Below are 20,133 nucleotides of genomic sequence, written 5' to 3'. Positions count from 1 at the left end.
ATCTTTTAGGTGCAGTCTCTTTAGTGACCCACTTAGCATTGAGTGGGCATGTTTCACTCACCAGAGGGCGTGCCTTTATATGGGCATGTTTACCAAAGTGGCTATGGATGGATGCATTTGGATGCACTGATTCAAAAACAGATGTCGCGTACTTTTGTTGAGAACCGTGGACTTGTACAAGCTATGATAATTCTGTGGGAATAATACACAATATGATCAATATCATTGATTTTATGTCACATTTTAGTAGATATAAAATAGCAGAAGTGACAAAATAGACCGTTTTTCTTATCTTTTTGTTTGCCTTGGTTGTGCTGAAAAAAAAGGATATAATACTGTATGATTAAACATAGTAATGGAAAAAAGCCAAAATGCTTTTGAGTTCTAAAGGTTGACTGACAAGCCCTACAGTCCATCATAATTAAAGGTATCTTTAAAGGTGCATTATGTAATAAATCTAGAGCAACTGGCCATAAAATCCTCCTAATATGTCACAGAGACTCAGGAATAATGTTCATATAACAAACTGAACTCACCAACAACAACAGTACAGACAAAATATTTGCATTAAAAAAAATATTTTGCAGACTGCAAATCATGTTTTGGCATGTGGCGCCACCCACAGCCGTCTACCAATCATTGCAGTCAGTAGAGTCTCCAGTCTCCACCAGTTATGTCTGAGCTACAATGGCGGAGAAAACGAAACCTAAAAGACCTCGGTATTTTGAATTTGAGTGTAGTAACCGTTTTTGGCCACATTCTTACATATGGCGCCTTTAAGTTGTTGTAGATATCTAAAACTGGACTTAAAGATAACTTAAGTTCAAATCCTCAAATCAATTGTGGATAACGACAAACCCCATACACTTGAATGGCAAACGTAAATATCGGTAATAAATATCCTGTCTACAGATTATATTTTAACCAATTTTTTTCCTTTACTATGTTTAAACGTACAGTAATTGTATGTTTTGTCCCTCCCAATGTTACTTGGTCACATTCTATATTCTCACCAATACATATCACTAATCCTTACGCGCACTGTACCTTTAAATAACATTCACATTTATTTACATTCATTTTAAAAAGTGACCTATTTTAACCTACTTATAGCTATCACCTTTTTAAATATAAATAAAGAAAATGATGTATTTATTTGACAGCTTTACTGAAACCTTTCCCAGGTGTGTGTTGTTGTTTTTTAATGTATATGTTCAGTGAGCCAACTTCCGGTCTTTGGGTTCGCTCGGTTATGTGACACCTGTGCGGGGCGGCGGAGGGGCGGGGCTGTGTTTAGGTGTGTCCTCCTCAGCTGGAGCTGCGGCAGTTTCACTCGACGCGACGACGGTGTTCTTTTTGAGCAGGTGAGACGGAGGAGAGTCGGGACAGGTGAGTGGTTTTAGTTTAAGGTTTTCACACAATTCTGTGTCTCATTATTGTTGTTTGTTTGTTTGTTTTTGAACCTTTTAATAATGAAGCAGGTGTTCCAGTAAAAAAACACCTGCTGTGTTGTTAAGATACGACTTTAAATCAATTACGTTGTGCGTGAACACAAAGAGAAGGAAACGACAACAACAAAAATGCGGGAACAATGGCGTAAACAAATGAAGTCGCTGTTTGTCGTTTCACAGAAACATTTTTATAGTTTAACGATTAAAAACGATGTAGTTTCATGTTGGCGGTGTTTCCCGTTTGTTGTTTGCTGACAAGTCTGCTTTTGAAAACGGCCATTTTTACGTTTACATGAAAACCGAAATATTTTATTTGACTTATTTTTGGGGGGTGTTTCGGTCTAACTAACAATTAATTTAATAGCCAATGAAGTCGATTATTTTCTCAATTAACCGGCTTGTTTGTGCTGTTCGGTCTGGAACACGGTGTGAAATGTCTTGTTTTGTCGTGTTTCCTGTCGCATAGGAGCAAAAAAGACACAAAATCACATTGAATAAGCTAATACGTGGCCCTAAAACACACATTTCATCATAATTGGATTAATTGGTTTGAAATGTTTGTTTGCTTTTATAATTGGAACAAATTCAAACTTGTTTTTTCCAGCTTTAAAATATATATATATATATTCAGGTTTCTTTGCTTCATATAACAAATAATTGATTAAGACTGAATCATTTTGGTTTGTGGACAAAATAAGACGTGTGTGTGTATATATGTTTATATATATACGTGTGTATATATGTATGTGTATATATATATATATATACACACGTCTATATATGTATGTGTGTATATATATATGTCTATATATATACATATATATATATATATATAAATATATATATATGTGTGTATGTGTATATATATGTGTATGTGTATATATATGTGTATATGTATATATACATGTATATATGTGTGTGTATGTATATATATGTGTGTGTATGTATATATATGTTTGTATATGTTTATATGTGTATATGTATATATGTGTGTATATGTGTATATGTATATATGTGTGTATATGTGTATATGTGTATATATATACACGTGTGTATATGTGTATATATATACGTGTGTATATGTACATATATATATATATATATATATATACGTATATATATGTGTATATGTATATATATTTGTATATATGTATATGTATATATATGTATATATGTATATATATATATGTATACATATATATGTGTGTGTGTGTGTGTACAAAGCAGAGTTTCTCTAAAAGAATCTGGCGTTTTCCTTGTGTTGTTAAGAGTTATTCATTTACAAAATTCTCCTCAGGTGAAGTCATACCTAAGATTTAAAATCATCGTGTGTTTTATGACGTATACGTCTATTTCTGTGTCTTTGTTTCAGCCTTTGTTTGACGGGGCAGCACTGACTGAGTGGACCCAGCAGCAATGTCCTCCAGACCCAACGGGAGTCCACCTCCCTATGAGGCAGAGGGATAGTGAGTGTTTTTACAGTCAAAGCTTTCATGTTGTTGAACAGTTTCATTGAGCTAATGACAGATTATAGAAAGATAAGGAAGGACATAATGAATGTTTTGTTCAAATGTGGATTGTGAAATCTGAGATTAAAGGTACTATATTAAGATATGCAGCTATAAAGTCAGTTTGAGGAACAGATTCCACACAAACCCAAAGAGAGGATCAAGTTTCAAGTCCGCTTTATTGTCATTCTGCTATATACAGAGTATGCAGATAGATAGATAGATAGATAGATAGATAGATAGATAGATAGATAGATAGATAGATAGATAGATGGATAGCTAGAGCAAATGGTACAAACGGACGCACCTGCAAACAGATGCAGGTGCAGGAATTACCTATAATCGACTGGACTATGAATAGAGTGCAGCACATGAATGAGGTAGTGGCCTCTTTCTACTGCTTTTCCACAACATAATGCTGTAAATGTGAAGAAACTGTCACATGAAACATGTGTCCTTAATATCGCATATAGAAAGATATAGTTTCATATTCTATATCCTTTATATTCTAAGTTTCTTACATACAGTGTTCCATTTTTTTAAATTAGATTCTAGTGAAATTAAAAAATATGGTTTGCATTGTAAACCGTCTGCATTCATTAATGTGGTTTGAAATGCTGGCTAACAGAGAAATAAATATTACACGGGAAGATCATTTTTAGTCTATATGATTAGTTTCCTTACAATTCTTTATTTAATGTTTTATTGTAGACAATGTTTTACTGTTTATGACATTCTAAATATTCAGCTTCCATACTATGTATACAGTTTATTGATCTATTTTAAGTGAATATCATTATTTAAATATTATATATTAATTATAAAATACTTGTGTACTTGTTTGGAAAAGGTCGCCTAATAACACCTCTTAATTTAATTAGTTATTACTTATAATTATTTATTTAATTAATTAATTATATTATATTATTTGTGTTATAGCTGAATTTGACCATATTTGTAGTCAATGTTGTTATTTCTAACACATGTATATGTCCTGCATTTAACATTAAAAAGCCAAAGAAATAAACCACGTATAATCTGAAATGAAAGGAAATAATAACTGTATTTTAAGAACATGTAATGCAGATAAACGGCAGATATTTTATTTTTATTTTAGAGTGTATTTATAGTGAAACAACCAGTGTGCCGCTTTATATCCCCATACATCTCGTATATTGTGATCAAGCCTAAAGATTATTGCTAAGCCATGTCACTCAGCCTTGGTAGTGAGATGTTGTTTGTCATCGCTTCACAGTAATGAAGGCCCTCAGCCGGCCTATTCGTACTACCCCGATGATGAGTTCCAGCATTTCTACCGCTGGACATCTCCACCGGGCATCCTCAAGATCATGGCCATCATCGCCATTGTGATGTGCGTCGCCATATTCGCTTGTGTCGCCTCCACTCTGGCCTGGGACACTCAGGGAGGCCTGTCCGGCTTTGGCGGAATCGGCGGCGGCGGCGGCTACGGCGGAGGTTACGGCGGAGGAGGCTACGGGACCAATTACGGGGCTGGCTCGTTTGGAGGAGGTGGGTATGGCGCTGGAAACAGCTACGGCTACTCGAACCTCGGAGGCAACTACAACGACCCCCGATCGGGCAAAGGGTTCATCATCGCCATGGCAGCCATCACCTTTATCGCGTGCCTGGTCGTCTTCATCATCATCGTATCCCACCAGAGCCTCTCTGAGAGCAGGAGGTTCTACCTCGCAGTTGTGATCATCTGTGCCATCTTAGCGCTGCTCATGATGATCGCCGCCATAGTCTACTTGATGGCAGTGAACCCTATGGCCCAGTCTTCGGGATCAGTCTACAGCAACCAGATTGCTGGACTGTGTGCCCAGTACCAGCGCCCACAGCCTTCAGGCATGTTTGTCAATCAGTACCTGTACCACTACTGCGTGGTGGAGCCGCAGGAGGTGAGCACTCGCACATTTGAATCCCAGAATCTAAAAAAACAGAGAGGTTTTGTCCTGTTTCTAACCCAAGTCACATTTCAGGCCATTGCTGTGGTCTTGGGCTTCCTGGTCGCCGTCGCTCTGATCGTCATGCTCGTCTTTGCTCTGAAGACGCGCCAGAAAATTAGGGGCTACGGCAAGAGCAACATTCTGTGGAAGAGAGTGAAGGTTATTGATGAGACGTCGCCACCTCAGGATGTAGAGGCATGGGTAGGTTTATCGTTAATGATTGACATTTCTATATTGTTCTTCTAATTGGATTCATCTAAAGCAAGTTGTGTCTGTCTGTGATGGGCAAATCTCGCTGACCGCTAGTCGGAACACCCTAAGACTTTGGATATGGCTTGAGCATGGCCTGATGGTGTGCATCCTTGATTTTCATGTTTTTTGGAGTAATTTTCGCTGATTTATCACGCTACACCAAGTGGTAGGCAGCGGCTCATCAGCAGTAGCTGCGCTGTCTGGAGCGGGGAGTTGGGAGTGAAGAGGCTGTGCTCGCGGTGGGTGAGACATTTTCACACGGTTCACCGCAGAACATGTATTCTGGTGTCCATTCACCAATACGCGAGCACATGTTTATGTAGCATTAGCATGCTACTATTTAGCGGATAACTTGGCGAAACTGTTTCCAAAGGTAAGCTAGCGAGGCCAGGATTAGCATTAGCGTGGGGTTGACATAATACAAACACTGTGCAACCTCATGTGGCACAATGCAAAGTTTAAAAAAAAAAATTTGATTAGCGTAGCGAGCTGTTTTATCGTGCATTTTCATAACTTAAAAATCTTCTTCACCCACTATAGGAATACATACTTCCTGGGCACTGCGCTAGTTATAATAAATTGATGTAAAAGAGTGGGGTCACAAGGCGGAGTAAAGGCTAGCACTGCAAAAAGACCTGGGTTTGCGACCCAATGGCTTTTTTTAGCTACCAGCCCTTCAATATACCTTGAGGTTGTTTTGGGCTTTGCAAACTTTATTTCCCCCCCTTGGTGTGTCCAGAGTGAAATGCTTCTTCTCAAATGTTAGATATATTTGGGCGGGAGCTTGTTAAATCCTCCAATCTACTGCAACTGCTGTTCACTGCATGTGCGGCTCCCAGTAGAGATGGGTAGAAAGTGAGATGTATCACTACATGTAAAAGAAATTGTGTCGGTGATACCTTTCACCCAAGGTCAGTTGCAGCGGTGATGGCTCTTAATGTGATTTCCGTAGCAGCTTCCTCTTTAAAAACCAGCTGCGACTGTTTTGGGACAGCACAGAATTTTTTTTTTTGCTCTGGACAGAGTGGTTTGAAAACTGAAATTAAATTCACCGACTTAAAATGTAGACATAGCCGCAGAAAAGAACCGGTTAGCTAATAAGACAAGACGGAAATTGACCGAACACATTTTGCAAAATAACCTGTAGATATATTGATCATAATAAGCTCCTGTCAGTTAAATTTTATGTCGTCAAAGTCATGGATTAATCAAGTCTAGACACAGATTCAATTTCACAAGCATTTCAAAATCAAAAGGCGCCAACTTTAATAATCCTAAATACTTGTTGCAGTTGCAGTGAAAAGCTGTGTGTGTGTTTTTTAATTGTCCTGAAGTTGTAAAACCAGATTTTCAGTGTGGGAGGGGGATGTTTTGAACAAGAATCTCCTTCTTTATAGAGTGCTTGGTTTCAGGGCGCGGCATGCACTCTTCAGTGGTAAACGACAGTTTCAATCCCATGCTGTCCTGTCACGGCGTGGGGGGGGGGGGGGGGGAGTGCTGCAATAAAAACCTGGTCTTATCGCTGTCACCATGTCCCTGTTTTTAAAGTTTAGTTTCACTCACTTTAGATGACTCACGCTCTCTGGAGCTATTTTAAGAAGCGTTTTGCAACAGTTACTCTCATAGTTGACCCGACTGTAGTAACGCGGTGCAATAGTCGAGAGCTGGTGTGAGTCACTGCATGTGAAGTTGACACTCGGGCTATGCCGTGTTCTCAGAGCAGGGAAAGAGGAAGAGCAGGTCGGACCGGCCCGCGACTCAGCACACATTCAGCATGATACTGAGAAGCACGGGCTTTTGTCTCACTGCAGCCTGTGAGAACATGTCTGAAAGTGCTGAGGCAGTGAGTCGCCCCGCAGCACATGCATGAAGATGATGATGTGATGTTGTGTTGTGTTGTGTGTACACTGTGCGGCAGGGTGTAGGTCGCTTCATGTGCCGTGTTTTCAGAGGACAAGTCCGTGCAGGCAGATCATAGCAGACATTGTTGACACCAGAGGAAGCCACTAGTCTGTCAGTGGTCATTATTGTAAGAAGTGTGCTCGTTATCTTTTGTAAGATTGTGCTTCAACAAACGTCACAGGTCGCTTAGTGAGAAGATCTTTATCATTGGAAATTAAAGGCACAGTAGGTGGGATTTTCTGCGAGAATGTTTTTTACACAGTTGGAGAATTGTCTTTGAAATGGCACCTTCATAGTTTAAAACAGTGGTCTCAAAGTTGCGGCCCGCAGGCCACATACAGCCCCCAAATCAATTGCATGTGGCCCGCCACTTAACATCAACTTATAATGAGTTTAGAGCTGAAACGATTAATCGATTACTAAATTAATCGTCAACTATTTTGATAATCAATAATCAGTTTGAAGCTTTTTTTTCATGATTAAAACCAAATTTCTGATTGTTTTAGCTTCTTAAATGTGAATATTTTCTTTGTTTCTTTGCTCAACGTAACAAAGAAATCATTAAAATTCAATCATTTTGGTTTGTGGACAAAACAAGACTTTGGAGAACATAGTCATTTGCATCTCTAAATGAGTTATTTGTGCATGTTTTTATTACGATGTTAAATTATAACAATATATACGTTTATATTGTCAACTTTTTTTTCGTTCCATATCAAAACAATCACTTTTAATGTGAAATTATATGAAAAATCATCATAAATATTATTGTTTCCATGTCTTTTTCTCAAAAAGTTGGCCTTTTTTGACTTCACCAGCCCCTTACTGACCAAACTAGGCACTCACTAGTCCCTGAGCTCGATTTCGTAGTAATGCCATCAATAAAGAAAAAATAGGCAGTGTATGTTAATGTATTTTTTTATTTATTTTTTTTCTCTCCTGAAGGTGAACAATGTGTCTGTTCCCGCTGAAGAGCTCCCAATGGCAGAGTACCCCGATAAGCTGAGAGGCTCCAGGAGCCATCTGGATGACGAGAGCACAAACTATGACAAACCCCCGTACAACTACACACCACAGTGAGTATGCAGTACGCAGCTGCACCGACAGCGTGGGATTTACACAAAAAAAAGTCAGTCAAATGCAATAGCCTGGTTTTTGTAGCTTGTTGGCTTGAAAACTGGTCTCAAAATATGTCCATTCAACAAAAACTTTATTTCTTGTCGTTTCAAATGGAAATGAATCAGTGGGGCGACAGTAGCTCAGTGGTAGAGCGAGTCGTCTTTCAACAGGAAGGTTATGGGTTTGATTCCTGGCTCTGCTAGCCTACATGCCACTGTGTCCTTGGGCAAGACGCTTAACCCCATGTTGCTCCAGTTGCTCTGAATGGGTATGAAAAGATGAGTGATAGAATAGCTTTGAGTGGTCACCCACAGTTTCCTTTCATAAAACTATGAGGTTATGAGGCCACTGTTGAAATGCATAGCCTATTTAACTTAATCCGTTAAACGAAAATATAAAGTATAAAGCATAAAATCACTCTGAAACCCCCCTAATTAACCTACTCTAATGTTTGCAGCATTAACAGCCTACATGGGAGTTATGTAATGGGAGGTTTAAAAAAAAAAAGAAGAAGAAAAAAAGTCAGGCTTGATTCAGGTTCAGGCCTGAAAAATCTGAAAACCTGTTGGGCCAGACTCGAGCTCCGCCCCCTATAGCCAGGGGCCAGATTCTTGGCCTGTGCAGACCACTAAACTATTTAAATAACACTAATAAGGCTCTGAGATACTTCTTTTGGAACATGATGTCTTTTTTTTTTTACAAATCCCAATTTTTATTCATAGGTCATGTGATTTCACTCTTTTTGGTAATAAAAAAATAAAGCTAACAGAAAACCTACATGATACACACAAAAATGAAACTTCTGAAAACGTTTGTATCATCAACAATTTCTAAACTGGAAAGTCTGGTATCGTTTGGGGAGGTGTGAATGCGCAACCGAACTCTGATCCGCACCAAAAAAGTGAACTCTGGTCCTCCTAAAACATAGATCTCTGTTCGCTTCAAGTGAACCAAATAAAAGTGAAAGCGACCTGACTGTGATCGTCTTTTGTCCCTCAGGCCTCCAGTGGAACACGACGTGCCTTTGAATAACGGCGTTCCTTACAGCAGTAACTCTGAGGTGGCCAGCTCTGCCGGACGGCCCAAAAAGAGGCGCCCGGGTCGACCTCGTCGCACCGACGGTCAGGACTACGACACCGACTATAACTCGTCAGGAGACGAACTGGACGACGACGAATTTGACGGGTACAAATATAACGGAGAAGATACTTTGATAACTGATGGAGGCAGAAGTTGATCAGTGTGTATATATATATATGCATATATATACACATATATATATATACACACATATGCATATATATATACGTATATGTATATATATATGTATAAAGTACTAGTGTGTCCACCTCCTTTTCATCTTGTAACAAGTATCAGGCTGTTTCCACTTAAACATGCGGCTGGTTGCTGGTTGTCAGACTCGATAATAGCCACAAATGTCAAAATTAACATGATAATAACCCATTAACACAGATTAATTTTAAAAATACGTCAGCCATGACCAGCGGGTGATGCCGCAGCTCACCTGCCCAACCCTACAAACGATAATAATGACAGATCTAAACATTTAAGTACAAATGAAGTCCACTAAATGACTTCAATTTCCAGGATATTGTACCTCGCCGTTCACGGGAAACTGGACGCATTTGTCTCTTACATGTCGAGCTGAAATTTCAAGTTAAAATTGTTTTGCTAATTTAAATTACCCCTCTCACCGCCTCCAGTGAATTTCCTCCAATAACAAATGACGCCGATCGCAACGACTACAAGCGCGAATTCGACCACGAACACCAGGAGTACAAGGACCTGCAGGCAGAGCTGGACGCCATCAACAAGAACCTGTCGGACGTGGACAGAGAGCTGGACGGACTGGAGGAGGGAAGTCCACAGTACCTGGTGAGAGCTGACGACACACCACTGCATCCTTCTGTCTGTTCAACATTTGAACGTCTGCATCTCTGATCATTTGTTGTTGTTGTTGTTGTCGTCCGCTCTATCAGGATGCCTTGGATGAGTACAACAGGATAAAGAACTTCAAAAAGGTCAGTTCGGTCAAGAATGTATCCAGATTTGCATGATAAATCGTTCTAAAAAAATCCACGTAGGAGACACAATATAATCCTCACCATGTCTCATTTATTCCTCTCACCCTCACAGTCTGCAGATTACCAGGTGAAGAAGCGCAGGTGTAAATATCTGAAGTCCAAGCTGAACCACATCAAGAAGTTGGTGAGCGACTATGACCGCAGGGCCTGAACAAAAATAATCTGGGAGGATTATATTCCCGTCTGAGTTTGGACTGATGTGTTTCACCACTGTGGGTGTGAGGGTCGGAGCCTTTTGGGACCACATCGAACACAGGAGCTACATGGGTCTGTTTGAGCTGTAGAATATTTAGCTTGTTTGGAAGGACGCGGTGTCGACACTCTGTCTCGTATTAAGCCGCTGTTTGTATTATGAGCCTCGCACGACATGCATTAGTTACTGTTCTATGTATTTATTTTACTAAATGTGATCTTAACGCAACAGTAGACGACTTGTTCTACTTTTGTTGTGGAGTTTTAAAATTGCTCTTATTACTCTTTTTAATACACTCTTATCGTTTATTTTTTTTAACCAGCGACATAAACATGTAAATATGTGGGAAACACTTTGTTTTTAATGTTTTTAGCCGTTTTTGGAACTCAGTTGACCGTGTCTTTCGAGTGTGCATGTTTGATGAATATTGATGTACTTTGACAGTGATTTGTAATGTTTTTATTAGAATAAAATCATTTCTCATACACTTTATTCTTACACTAGTGTCGTACACTGTCCCAAAACACTTGAGACACAAACACAAGTTTACAGTGGCCTTCACATAGAAAAGGATGCGGCACATGATGGCAGTGTCTGTAAAGCTTAGTGTAAATGTATTGCACATACTAATAACACCAACATACACTGGACCTACAGTATAAGCCAATAGTATGGCATTTTGCTGACTGTGATCAAGCCGTGTCTTGCCAATATACCAATTTAACCATTGTGAGTTAATATCGGTCATTGAAAACCATCTCATTGTGATGTTAAATCCAGGTTTTTATAGCTTTAAGTAACGAACCAGACAAAGCGCAGAGTGCAAACCTCCGCTACCCTTACCTATTAAAGCTGTTTAATAGCAACCTTATTTAAAGGGGTCATATTATACCTCATTTCCACAAGTTAACCTAGTTCCCTGGTGTCCAAATGAACATGTCTATGACATGCTTTGGTCAAAATACCATAAGGATGAAGCACCACAGCAGTTCAATCACCCTGCCAGAACAGCCCCGTTCAGAACGCTATGTTAAGTAGCATCACCACCTTAAAGATCCACCTTAAAAAAAAAGGGACAGGAAATTACATGAGCCACAGAGGCTACTGGGAGCTAACGGCAGTTAGCATTTGGAAAAGTGATCATTTGCTAGCTCTAGCAGGCCCATTGCCGTCGTATATAACATGTATCCACTGGACAGATAAATCCTCTGAGTCTGGAAGTTTGTGTAGAACTCTGTGCTGCACTGTGGAGACAAGAATAGAACTTCAGGTTTTCGGATCGCGTGTTTTACGAATTGTGACGTTCCAATGAGTGCGGAAGTCAACATTGCGTGTTTCATCTCCTGAGGAGGACCACAAAAACACGAGTGAGTCATCTTTTTTCACACTTTGCCGACTGATAGGGCCTCCAGAGTCCCAAATATAAGGATTTAAATGACTAAAAAGTTGATTTTGCATAATATGTCCTCTTTTAGTCCTGGATCCAAAAGGTGTCTTTTACTTCTTGAGTTATGTTGCTCATTGGCAGACAATAGCTAAGGTTATAACTACTGAAAACCAAACTATTCAGAAACTTTGGTTGGAGAAGTGACTTTATACTGCAACCAGCCACCAGGGGGTGATCAAGATATTTTGTTTAGGGACAGTCAAAGCACCAAGGTACATGGATGTATGCAATGCAGATTTTGAAAGAAAAAAGTTTAAGGATAAAAGACAACCAAAAAAATGTACAGATTGAAAGCGTTAAGTGTATTTGTTACTTTTATGTCTGCTTAACTTTTAAAATCAGCATAATTCAACAAATAAAGGACAGATTTTTGTGTAAAGTGTAGATAAGTATTCATTGATTGAGTAGCTACCACAGACCTTTCTCTTTAGTTTATCTCTTATCTTAACATGTTGCTTTTGTTTTGACCCTTCACAGTTTACGCTTATTTACCCTGTTTTTCAATAGAACATTTAGTATTTACCTTCAATATCTCCCAAATGAAGAAAAGCCTCGTCCAAAATTGTACACACTCGACCTTAAAGTGATCTAGGAGCATGAATAATGGATCTACATGCAGAAAGGCCCATAACACAACACAGACACCTTGATACAGTATGTTTTTGTGAAGGTTTTATAGCTATGAAATGTGCTTTCTGCTTGTTTTGCTGCCCCCTAATGGACAAAAAACATATTTATGCAACTTTAAGGAACGTCACAACAACACATTTCACATGAAGGTCTCGCTCAGATCTGGTATAAACGTCCATCCTCAGAGATCTGATTCCTTAGCACTGTTTGCACCTGGCTTTAAAAATTATATATGAGACCTGCTTTAACCTGTGATTTATTCTACTTTATGTCATGTCATGTTAGTGAGAACACAATGATGTTATTGATTGTTCATATGTGTCTGATGTCGACGTGTGAGGCTGTGTGAGTGACTGAGACAAAGCTCTACTTGCGCTGCTGTAACATTAAATTATGTTGTATACCATTAGAATAATATAAATTATGTTACAATCGGGGTTAATGGTGAAAAATCTCAATTCTGATTGGTTTTCTTGTCGTTGCATGAGAAGAAGTATTCGCCAATTTGAGTGATTGATGCAAAAATGTCCCAACCAACATGAAATGTGCACAAATAAATCTGCACTGCATCCGTTGAGGCCGCAGATGAAGCTTTCGCACCTGTACTTGGCACAATCCAGATTAGATTGTATCACTCAGGAAGGACCTTAATACCAGGTCTAACCAGGGTCGATAACACATAGGTGAACTGAATTTCAGACGGTGGTTTTAAACTGCTCAGTCTGCATGGAGTGCCTCCTCAAAAGCATCTTCCTGGTCAGCTCGGTCGGATGTCCAGGTGGAGCAGAAGGAAGGAACTTGTCCTCAGAGAAAGCGCCTAAAGCTCCAGGTCCAAAGTTGTAAACGTTAAGGTTGGGAGTGTTGGTGGAGTTGATGGTCAGAGGTGGCAGAGACCTCGGCTTAGCCTGAGAGCTGTGGTCCAACAAAAAGGCACCAGAGCCTCGTCGCTCGTACCTGGACAGCACTCTGCTGCTTGGACCCAGGGCCAGCGATGACTCCCTGGAGCACAGTGTGCTCGAGCGATGCAAAGAGGCCGGCCTCTTGCCGTCTGTCGGGGGATTCGGGATGTCTACGGTCAGCTGGGGGTCGGAGTTGTAGATGTCCGCACCCAGCTTGCGCCTCTGGATGATGCTGTGAAGGCTTGACGAGGCCATGCTGTGGAGCGAAGTGCTGTGGAGTTTGGCGCCCGAAGCAGGTGAATCTGTTCCCAGGTTTACCGAGTGGAGGTTAGGATGGGAGACGGAGTGAGGTGATAGAAGACTGGGTAAAGATATCTTTTGTCGGGCATGTTTTGTGCAGTTTTTCCTGTCTTGTCCTTCTACTCCATTTTCCCTTCTTCCTTCATACCATTTGCAGCTGTTCGAATGTGCATTGATGTCCCCTTCCAGTACGGGAACACTCACGGAGAACTCTTCGGGGTGGTTTGAGTCGTTCTTTGAAGGCGAGGCTGCGTGAGGCGGCTGCTGACCGAGCTGGGAAGTCGGTATCTTCAGCCAGGGCTCGGAGTTCAACCTCAGGAGAGGCTGCTGCAGTCTGTTCGCCGCCTCTTGGCTGAGCCCTCGTAATCGTGATGGGGAACATGGGTGGGAGCTTACGCCGCAGGACTTGACTTCTTTGAAAGAGAACATGGGTTTGGGGGGACACGAAGAGGAGGAGGTGGTGCATTGGGGCGAGGTGATGAGCTGAATTTCAGAGGGCGATGCAGGAGCTGCTGAAGCCATTTTGTCCGTCTGCTCAAGAGGACCAAGGGTAGGTGGAATGCTGAGGTACCGCTGGGCTTCTAGTCTCCCATGAGGGAATTTATCAGTTGCAATAATGATCACTTCCTTCCCCTTGGCTTTGCAAGTGTCAAGCAACAGCTTCAGGACGGTCCAATCTCCTGCCATGACCGCGTAGACCAACGCCGATGTGCCGGATTGGTCCTCCAGGCTAATGTCTGCTCCGCTGGCCAGGAGCGAAGACACGACCTCGGCACCAGCCTGCTCCTGGCAGGCATGCATTAGAGCAGACTGACCCTCCTTGTCCTGGATGTTGGGGTCTGCTCCTTTCTCTAGCAGAAACTGGACCAGTTTGACTCGACTGGCGCTCTGGGCGTCAGTGTGCTGGGTCCTGCAGGCCACCATCAGGGGGGTCTGGCCTTGGCTGTCGCTCTCATTGACGTAAGCTCCGCCCTCCAGGAGCAGCCGCGTGAGTCTCAGGCGACGGAAGAAGACCGCCCTGAGTAAGGGATTCGCTGAGTCCATCGCCACCCCAGGATTACTGCCTTCTCCTTCCATCCCTCTTGTGGTCACTTGGGTGGTTTGGGTAAGATGCCACCTGAGGTTGTTGGCCAAGTTTCTGAAGATAGTAACAAAACACACATGAGTCATTTTGTAAAGGTAAAAGTAGACAGCAATTAGTTTTTAGCCTGGCTAACACCAGACTACCATACTCATCATTGAGTACACTCTATAAGGGTACAAATAAGGGTTCCAGAAGGGTCCTTCTACAAGGGCTGAGGTTCTACCTGGAACCATTTGCTTCTGGAAAAACGGAAAAACCCGTAAGAACCATTTTGATCCAGAGAACCCTTTAAAACCCCTTTCCTGGATAAATAATTTTAAAAGGGTACTTGTTGGAACCCTCCAAAAGGGTTCTTAGTGGAACCATGATAGAAAGGTTCCACCTGGAGCCAAAAAGGGTTCTCCTATGTGGACAAGCTGAAGAACCTTATATGGTTCTACTTAGAACTTTTATTTCTAAGAGTGTAGGAGAACCCTTTTTGGCTCCAGGTAGAGCCTTTTTATGAAGGTTCCACCTGGAACCCTTTTGGAGGGTTCCACCAAGAACTCTTACAAAACCCTTTATTCTGGAAAGAGTTTTTCAGAAGCAAATGGTTCCAGGTAGAACCTCAGCCCTTGTAGAAGGACCCATTTGGAACACTTATTTCTAAGAGTGTAGTTTGTTGTAGAACCTCAAGCCAAAAAGAGTTATCCTATGAGGACAAGCCGAAGAACCTTATATGGTTCTACCTAGCACTTTTATTTCTGAGAGTGTCTCTGAATCACAATAATAACCATAATTCAAATATGACCTCTAACCTTAACCACAACCTCAGAAATGAGGTTCTGCCTCATTAGGACCAGGATTTGGTCGCCATTAGAACTACAGGTCCTGGAGAAAAGACGGTGTTTATGTCAGAAAAGGTCCAAAAGAGGTCACAATTGTCCTGCCTCACCACGCATGAAACAGATAAATTAGTCATTTGCAAGTGAAAAATGAAGTATTTTGTGATTTGAAATAAAGAAGCACCACCAAGTTCTTGTCTCCTATATATAGTGCAGATAGGATCCATTCAGCGGTTGTGTTTTCGTGGTGCGACTGTCCTCTGCAGCACAGGCAGACACTTTCTATCAGCCTTTGTTCTGTTTGTCCTTGGTTTTCTCTGTGAGAGCTGATAAGGTGGCACTTTCTAATGTCTGAGACAGTAACATAACATTTTCCTGCATGAGTCACAGACTGCAGAGCTGAAAAAAAAAAAAAACAATGACAACCACTCGCATTTATAAAGGATGGAAATGATTGTGCGTTGTAAGTTGTTGTATGGGGTGAATCTATTTGCATTTCAGGTTGTTGTTCTTGTTTTTGTTGCCTCTTCAGGACACTTTTCTGTCACAAACACTGACCTTGTCAGGACCAGTAGTCCTTATAGTGTGGCAGACTATCATTTCTGAGGAACTGGCTGAGATTTGTGGTTAGATTAAGCTTAGGATTGGTCATTATAGTGTTCACGCAGCATGGATCTGTGCCGCAGGTGCACCCATGGAAAATTGCCATGGGAATAATACACAACTCCTTATATGGACATCCTGGGGTGTGTGTTTATAGGTCATATATTCAGGTGTTTTTTTTTGTCTTCTTATGTGTTGTTGAGTCAATGTTATGATTCATAATTTCATCCACAGTCGGAGTGCGTCATCCTCTTATCAATAAAATTGTAAATATACAATTCATTTAACAGTTTTAAAACGTTTTTAAAGATGCCAAACTATCTCAAACCATCCACAAGAGCAAATTTGCGCATCATGTAGCTACTAATATACAGTCATATTTGTAACACCTAATATTTTGATTTGATAAATGAATCAAAATTTTATTTTGCATTTTTTTGTATCCATTTTGAAGTTTAAAACCATAGTTCACTAAAAAAAATATAAGTGCTTTATAAATAAAATTAATTATTATTATTATAATAATTATTGTTAGTCCATTTATCTTTTATATTACTGTTTATATACTTTATTTTGTTACTCATTCATTCAGTTCTTGCACATTATGTATTGTAGTAAAGTAAAAAATCAGGTTACTAACCCTGTGTATGTTATTTAGACACCTTTAGTACCCCCTGTAGGGGGCAGTGTTCCCCAGAGAGTTTCCCCGTGAGCTTGAATCAGGTGTCACGTGATTCTAAACCTGTGTGCAATGACATTTCCGGTCACGAGGGAGACGATAACAAACAACAACACCTGCAGTGCAGACCCCGGTAATCACAGACAGATCACAGGATAACTCCCCTCCTATGAGAATTCGTGCTTGATGAAAACTCTGGTGAGTTAGCACATTGTTAGCCGGTTTTTCACTAGCTGCTATAAAGGAAAACACGCATATATTGTGCTATTAAAGTTAGTCTACATGACTCAGTACTTGTCATAAGATATTTACCAATGTTTTTCCATGACTTTTGTGCCCTTAATATTGTAGTTTAATCGCTAGCTAAATGCTAATCACTAGCGCGAGTTGCTAATTGCTTCATTGTTGTTGTGCTTAGCTCATGCTAATGGTAAGTTAGAACTATGTTACGTGTTTTGCAATGAGAATATGTATTTCATTTAGTTCTTATGCCATTTGAATGATTCATTTTGTGTTATTAGCCCCTGCAATGGGTAATGGTGCCATTAAGGTGTGGTATATTTCATTTTCTATTGAAAAATTGCCCTATTATGTATAAAAAATTGTGGTTTAATTGAGTTAAACATTAAAAAGGATATGCATAAATTATGTATCAGTTTGAAATACTATGGTTACTATAATAGTATTGTATTTCATGAATAATTGGTTACATTTATGGTTAAAACTAATTGTTTTAATTCATAATAATTCTTATTTTTTATTAGGGATGGGGCCGCTCTGCTTGGGACTGCCCAGGAGGCCCTACCACAGGGCTTAGCATGTTTTCTGGGGGAAACCCTGAACTGGCCCTGCGATGGACTGGCGAACTGTCCAGGATGAACTCCGCCTATCGCCCTATGTCAGCTGAGATTGGTGCCGCTCCCCCCCTCGAGGAGGATAAAGCAGTAGAACATGGATGGATGGGTAATTGAATACTTTTATATGTGGATACTTGTTTTCTGTGCTTGGTTGGAGACGCTCCAACACACCTGATTCACATGAACAGGTCGTTTGCAGAGCTTGACGACAAACCGATCGCCTGGATCAGGTGTGGGTCTCCAGGATTGAGAAACAGTCATTATTGACATAATGAGTCAACAGATGACCCATAGAAGGATTCAAGTATGCCCCCCCCCCCCTCCCAATAAATGACGAGTCATAAATTAAACCACCCCCACTTCATGTGTTAAACACGGTGCAGGTGGTGTGTGTGTGTGTGTGTGTGTGTGTGTGTGGCTGCCAGCTAAAGCAGCTCAGTCATGTTCAGTGATGACGTGTCTGCAGCAGCAGCAGAAGCACGGTGAAGCAAAAGCAATGTCATACAATGACAGTTACCTAAGACTGTAAGCACATACAGCCACACACAAATGAGTGACTTTTAACAACACCTTAAAGAAGCGCTTTACGTACCTGTAGGTACACATTTGGAGAGTGCTCTGTCATGGGTACAGTATTGTGCTTGGAGATGCCAGAAATTAAATTTTACATTTTGACTATCAGAGAGGGTACAAGGGGAATTAAGGGTACATTGTCGACCGCTGTATCCTCCACATGAGGGTCACTGGGCTGCTCGTGCCAATTTCAGCTGGCATAGTGTGAAATATAGTTCTAGCACAACGTGGTTTGGTAGCGATAGTAGCTGGTGTTTTTTTGTTTTATTACCAGCTCTGACGAGGTTCCAAGTGAGCTGAGCCAAAAATGTGACGTCAACAGACTCAGGAAAGAGTCTTTCAACAGACTCATGATTGCGACGTCCGACACAAGAATCGAAGCGAAAAAATGGAGGAAGTGCTGAACAAATCTTTTTAATTAACTGGTTCTGATGATTCAGTTACATCGAAAACAACTGCTTTACAAGTCACTAGTTTGTGTGTTTGTGTCGGTTATAATAAGACGTCACGGCAGTTTCACGCAGCCGCGATATGACGACCACGCTCACATTGAGGAGGTTCTATGAAGTCATGGAAAAGTGTTAAATACCGAACCAATTAGAGTCGAGTAGAGCTAGAACTGTATCATGGATAAGTGCCAATCAAGACGAACAACCATTGACTATCACGCACACAATTGTTTATTTTTGTCTCTTTAACAAAGGAACAGAATTGTACTCCTCCAGTGCATTTTTGTATCGCAAAGTTATCGTGAAGGTACTAATGGCGCGTTTCCACAGGCTTGACTCGCCTCTCCGCGGTTATTTTGCGTTTCCACTAGCGATAGTACCTGGTATTTTACTACCTGAGGTTCCAAGCGAGCTGAGCTTGATACTATGTGTGACGTCGTCAGACTGCCGGCCACCGATTGGTCACTGAGTGTACGGTGGCAGGAAGAGGCGTGATCCTGACGTCCGACACAAGAAGAATCGAGTCAAACAATGCCAAACTCTAGATCAGTTATCTGGACAGAGACGGGAACGAATCGGTTCACGAAGCGATTTTTAATTCAGTTAGTTCGCGTAAAAGATCTGTTCGTCTGAAATACAGAACACTACAGTGAATAATATCATATGGTATCGTATCGTGAGTTACCCTGTTCACACCCCAGTTGCATTTCTCAGCTTCTTAAATGTGAATATTTTATGGTTTCTTTGCTCCATAGAGCAAAGACATCATTAAATCCGAATCATTTTGTTTTGTGCAGTGCATCCCTGTTTGTGGTTACATAATTATAAACCATTGTGTGGCTAAATAAACAGCATCACAATGTATATTTCTCATATAGAAGATAAAAAAAGCCAATAGTATATGTTAAATGTAGCACATTAGCACATGACTGACCTAGATACAGCAGATTTCTTCACTACTTATAATTATTCGATGTTTGTGTATTCCTACACTGCCCCTCAGGTGTGCACGTTACCTGTTGTTGTTTCGAAGCAAGGTCCTAATATATTTAATACGTGATACAGTATATTACATGCTACATCCAGTCGATTGGACTGTTTTGTTTCCACGCAGCCTGCAGAGAGAAGATAGAAAACTCACTTCATCTCAACAGGCTTACCTCGGCACTCATCGTTCACAAGAGCTCAATAACAATCACTGTGTGTGAGTGTGTGTGTGTGTGTGTGTGTGTTATTTTATCTGTGGACTCTTTTGGACCTTTTCTGACATAAACGCTGTCTTTTGCCCAGG

General features: G+C 40.8%; 2 protein-coding genes across 2 annotated transcripts; one reads left to right on the top strand and one right to left on the bottom strand.

Annotated features, from left to right (window-relative positions):
* Positions 1–1,340: 1,340 nt before the first annotated feature.
* Positions 1,341–10,917, top strand: oclna (occludin a). The gene is made up of 9 exons (XM_083892067.1): positions 1,341–1,389; positions 2,824–2,917; positions 4,215–4,878; positions 4,960–5,127; positions 8,026–8,156; positions 9,199–9,384; positions 9,924–10,095; positions 10,200–10,241; positions 10,357–10,917. Exons 2-9 carry the CDS (start codon positions 2,868–2,870, stop codon positions 10,453–10,455), a joined length of 1,512 nt encoding a protein of 503 aa, XP_083748193.1. The 5' UTR covers positions 1,341–1,389; positions 2,824–2,867; the 3' UTR covers positions 10,456–10,917.
* A 2,352-nt stretch (positions 10,918–13,269) lies between these two features.
* Positions 13,270–14,850, bottom strand: LOC310924900 (ankyrin repeat domain-containing protein 34B-like; the record flags this gene model as incomplete). The annotated part of the gene is made up of 1 exon (XM_083886753.1): positions 13,270–14,850. One exon carries the CDS (start codon positions 14,848–14,850, stop codon positions 13,270–13,272), a length of 1,581 nt encoding a protein of 526 aa, XP_083742879.1.
* Positions 14,851–20,133: the final 5,283 nt, after the last annotated feature.

The sequence above is a fragment of the Microchirus variegatus genome (assembly GCF_963457635.1).
Source record: "Microchirus variegatus genome assembly, chromosome: 1".
In the NCBI taxonomy this organism is placed as follows: Eukaryota; Metazoa; Chordata; class Actinopteri; order Pleuronectiformes; family Soleidae; genus Microchirus; species Microchirus variegatus.
Note: the sequence above shows the minus strand (reverse complement) of the source record. Positions and strands in the feature narration are given on the sequence as shown.

What these genes read in the sequence shown, in the direction of transcription:
- oclna (XM_083892067.1), top strand. Translation starts at nt 2,868, where the DNA reads ATGTCCTCCAGACCCAACGGGAGTCCACCTCCCTATGAGGCAGAGGGA. An exon ending in GACGACGACGAATTTGACGG is followed by an intron (nt 9,385 to 9,923) that starts GTACAAATATAA and finishes CACCGCCTCCAG; the next exon opens with TGAATTTCCTCCAATAACAA. An exon ending in GGATAAAGAACTTCAAAAAG is followed by an intron (nt 10,242 to 10,356) that starts GTCAGTTCGGTC and finishes TCACCCTCACAG; the next exon opens with TCTGCAGATTACCAGGTGAA.